The following is a 2,500-nucleotide window of genomic DNA, read 5'->3' as shown; positions in this document are numbered from 1 at the left end:
GGTTTATATAATCTGTCTCAACGTGAGGTTTCAAAATTATAAGTATAATGAAATAATCCAAATAAATAAACAAAGTCACTGAGCATAAATAGTAATAATCAATAACGATAGTGTTAATCTTGTACGCACACTTTCCATAACTGATATTTATGTCAGATAACTTATCATATATTAGATATTATACATGATCAAATTGTCAAACAGACTAAGGAGCAAAGAGAGAAACACCTCTAAGGCAAACTGTTAAACAGCACATGAATTTGCAATATAAATGGGTACTATGATTATTGTTACTATTAGTATTATTCTCATGAATTTTTGGTCACTTCAGCAAAGTGTATCTCGCCGACTGCCTATGTTGAGGGCGTCGCGGGCGAGGCGAGGGCGTGAGAAGGGCGTGGCAAGGTGGTAGGTTGAAGGGGCGTACCTCCTGGAAGCGCGCGCGGCGGTGTTTGGGCAGCGGCGAGTCCTGCAGCGAGGACCGGCTGCTTCCGAGGAGGTTGTCGGTGCTGCGGGTGTCGTCGAAGGAGTCAGTGGTGTAGGCCTGCGGGCGGTGGATCACGCGGTGGCGAGGCGACGATCTGGGCGTGGGCGTGCGAGGCCCCACGGCCGCGGTGGCAGTTGACGGCGCAGCAGCAGCGTTCGTGGAAGAGGGAGACTGGTAGCCGTCGGCGTCCAGAGGGTTGACGTACAGGTTCGAATCTTTGTTATTGGGCGGGTCGTCGGTGAGGTCCGCCTGAGAGTTGAAGGGGTGGGTGGGACACGAGGCGAAGGTGTCAGTGGAGTCCATGGAAGCGAGGTCGACGGTGCAGCCCCCCGACGCTCCTCCTCCGTCCTCCGTCTTGAGAGGCCGGAGCTCTATGTGGTGTGGGGCCTCGGTCACGGGCGCCGGCACCAGGCATTCCGCATCTATGAACTCCTTGTAGTCCTGCAACCACACCACCGTCAGCAAGGGTGCCTCCCCTGGCCGCATCGGGAGAAGCACGAGGCAGGGGGAGGCAAGAGGAAGGCGGGGAGGCAGGAGAGGCAAGTACATGGGAAACAGGGACAGAACAGCAGTGGCAAAGGAGGAGGAGGTGGAGGAGGAAGCAAAATTCGGGTGTACAGAAGCATTTCAACAAATACAAAAATACTGTTCCTAAGGGAAGCAAAAGTTCTTGGGCAATAGGAAGTGATAAAAATAAGTAAAGTGTGGAATTAATCAGAAAAAATAAATATGTTATGGTTATTTTCTTAACCTCACCAAATTAAAAGGAAAATCACATACAAAATTAGGTAAACAAAATATAAACATAGTGATGTGGTGACGTAGTTATGTGATAAAATTAAATGATCATTTTAACGTTATAGATTAAATTGATAATGAACACTCCAAACCTGAGAGTGCAGACAAATTAAAGTTAGATTGTATAATCATAAGAGCAAACAATAAACTGAAAATTTCTCGTGTTAGTCAAGGGGAAATGTGAAAGCACTCAAAGTGAGAAAGAAACAAAATATGTGTTCGGGCAGACAGTGTAGGTATGTAATGTTAGTCAACTATCGCAACATAGGTTGTGGTGGCAGCACTGGATAGTACGCACTTATAGACTGTTACTAATGGTACCAACTCAGCAATTTATTGGTGACAATACCATGAAGGTTACCAATTGATAATATTTGGTAGTACTTGCAAAAGGTGACTAATGCAGCATTTGGTGCTCTGGTACGTTGTAACAATACCTGGAAATGGCACTGAGCATAAGTACCTGTTGGCGATACCGGGTGAAGTACCTGGTCACAATACCTGCTGCTGTTGATACCAAATGATGTAGGTTTTATCAGTAAATGTAAGTTAGTTTGTGTGTAGAACGAGAATGTAGAAAATATGTCACATCTAATGCATAAGACATAAATGATACATAACGACACACACCAAGTTAAATTTGGATCCGCAAGACAAGGCGTAAATATGGTAAATGTATGATATTGAAAAAAGACACGTGGACTTTCAGACACAAAAATATGTTGCCAGATGCCCGATGACAAAAGCCTCGTCTGCTGAAGACAAAAATCTGGAATTACTGAATTAATGGAGGGAAAATCAGCATGTAAATCTGAGCTGAAAGACGACGGGGAGGGGGGGGTGGGAGGGGGAGGCCAAGCGAGACGCCATATTTCTCTGAAAACACTGATGCGAAAAAAAAAACAGCATTAGACAATTATTCAGAATAATGAAAGGGAGGGAGGGGGGGAGAGGGAAGTACTTACACTTGAATAAATTTGTCCGCTAGCTGGGGAGAGTGATTAACTTTTTTTTTTTTCCTTTTTCATAATGGGGAGTGAGTAAATTTATTAGTTATTAATAAATCTAATTGAGGGAAATTCATATTTGTTCCCAGACTGTAAATACTGATATAGAGTAATTACTCATCAATTAGGGGGGAAAGATGGTAGAATCATGAGTGCGTAAAAAAAAAAAAAAAGCGGACATTAATGAAGAGTCAGTGTAGATATCGCG

The 2,500-nt window shown here is 44.0% G+C and overlaps 1 protein-coding gene across 1 annotated transcript in view; it reads right to left on the bottom strand.

Annotated features, from left to right (window-relative positions):
- LOC125034457 (potassium voltage-gated channel protein Shab-like) overlaps positions 1–2,500 on the bottom strand; it is a gene marked incomplete at its 5' end in the record, with an annotated part of 87,291 nt that overhangs the window by 12,532 nt on the left and 72,259 nt on the right. Inside the window, 1 exon segment of the mRNA XM_047626213.1 lies at positions 428–928. Coding sequence (XP_047482169.1) covers positions 428–928 — 501 coding nt within the window.

This window comes from Penaeus chinensis, chromosome 2 (assembly GCF_019202785.1).
Source record: "Penaeus chinensis breed Huanghai No. 1 chromosome 2, ASM1920278v2, whole genome shotgun sequence".
Classification (NCBI taxonomy): domain Eukaryota; kingdom Metazoa; phylum Arthropoda; class Malacostraca; order Decapoda; family Penaeidae; genus Penaeus; species Penaeus chinensis.
Note: the sequence above shows the minus strand (reverse complement) of the source record. Positions and strands in the feature narration are given on the sequence as shown.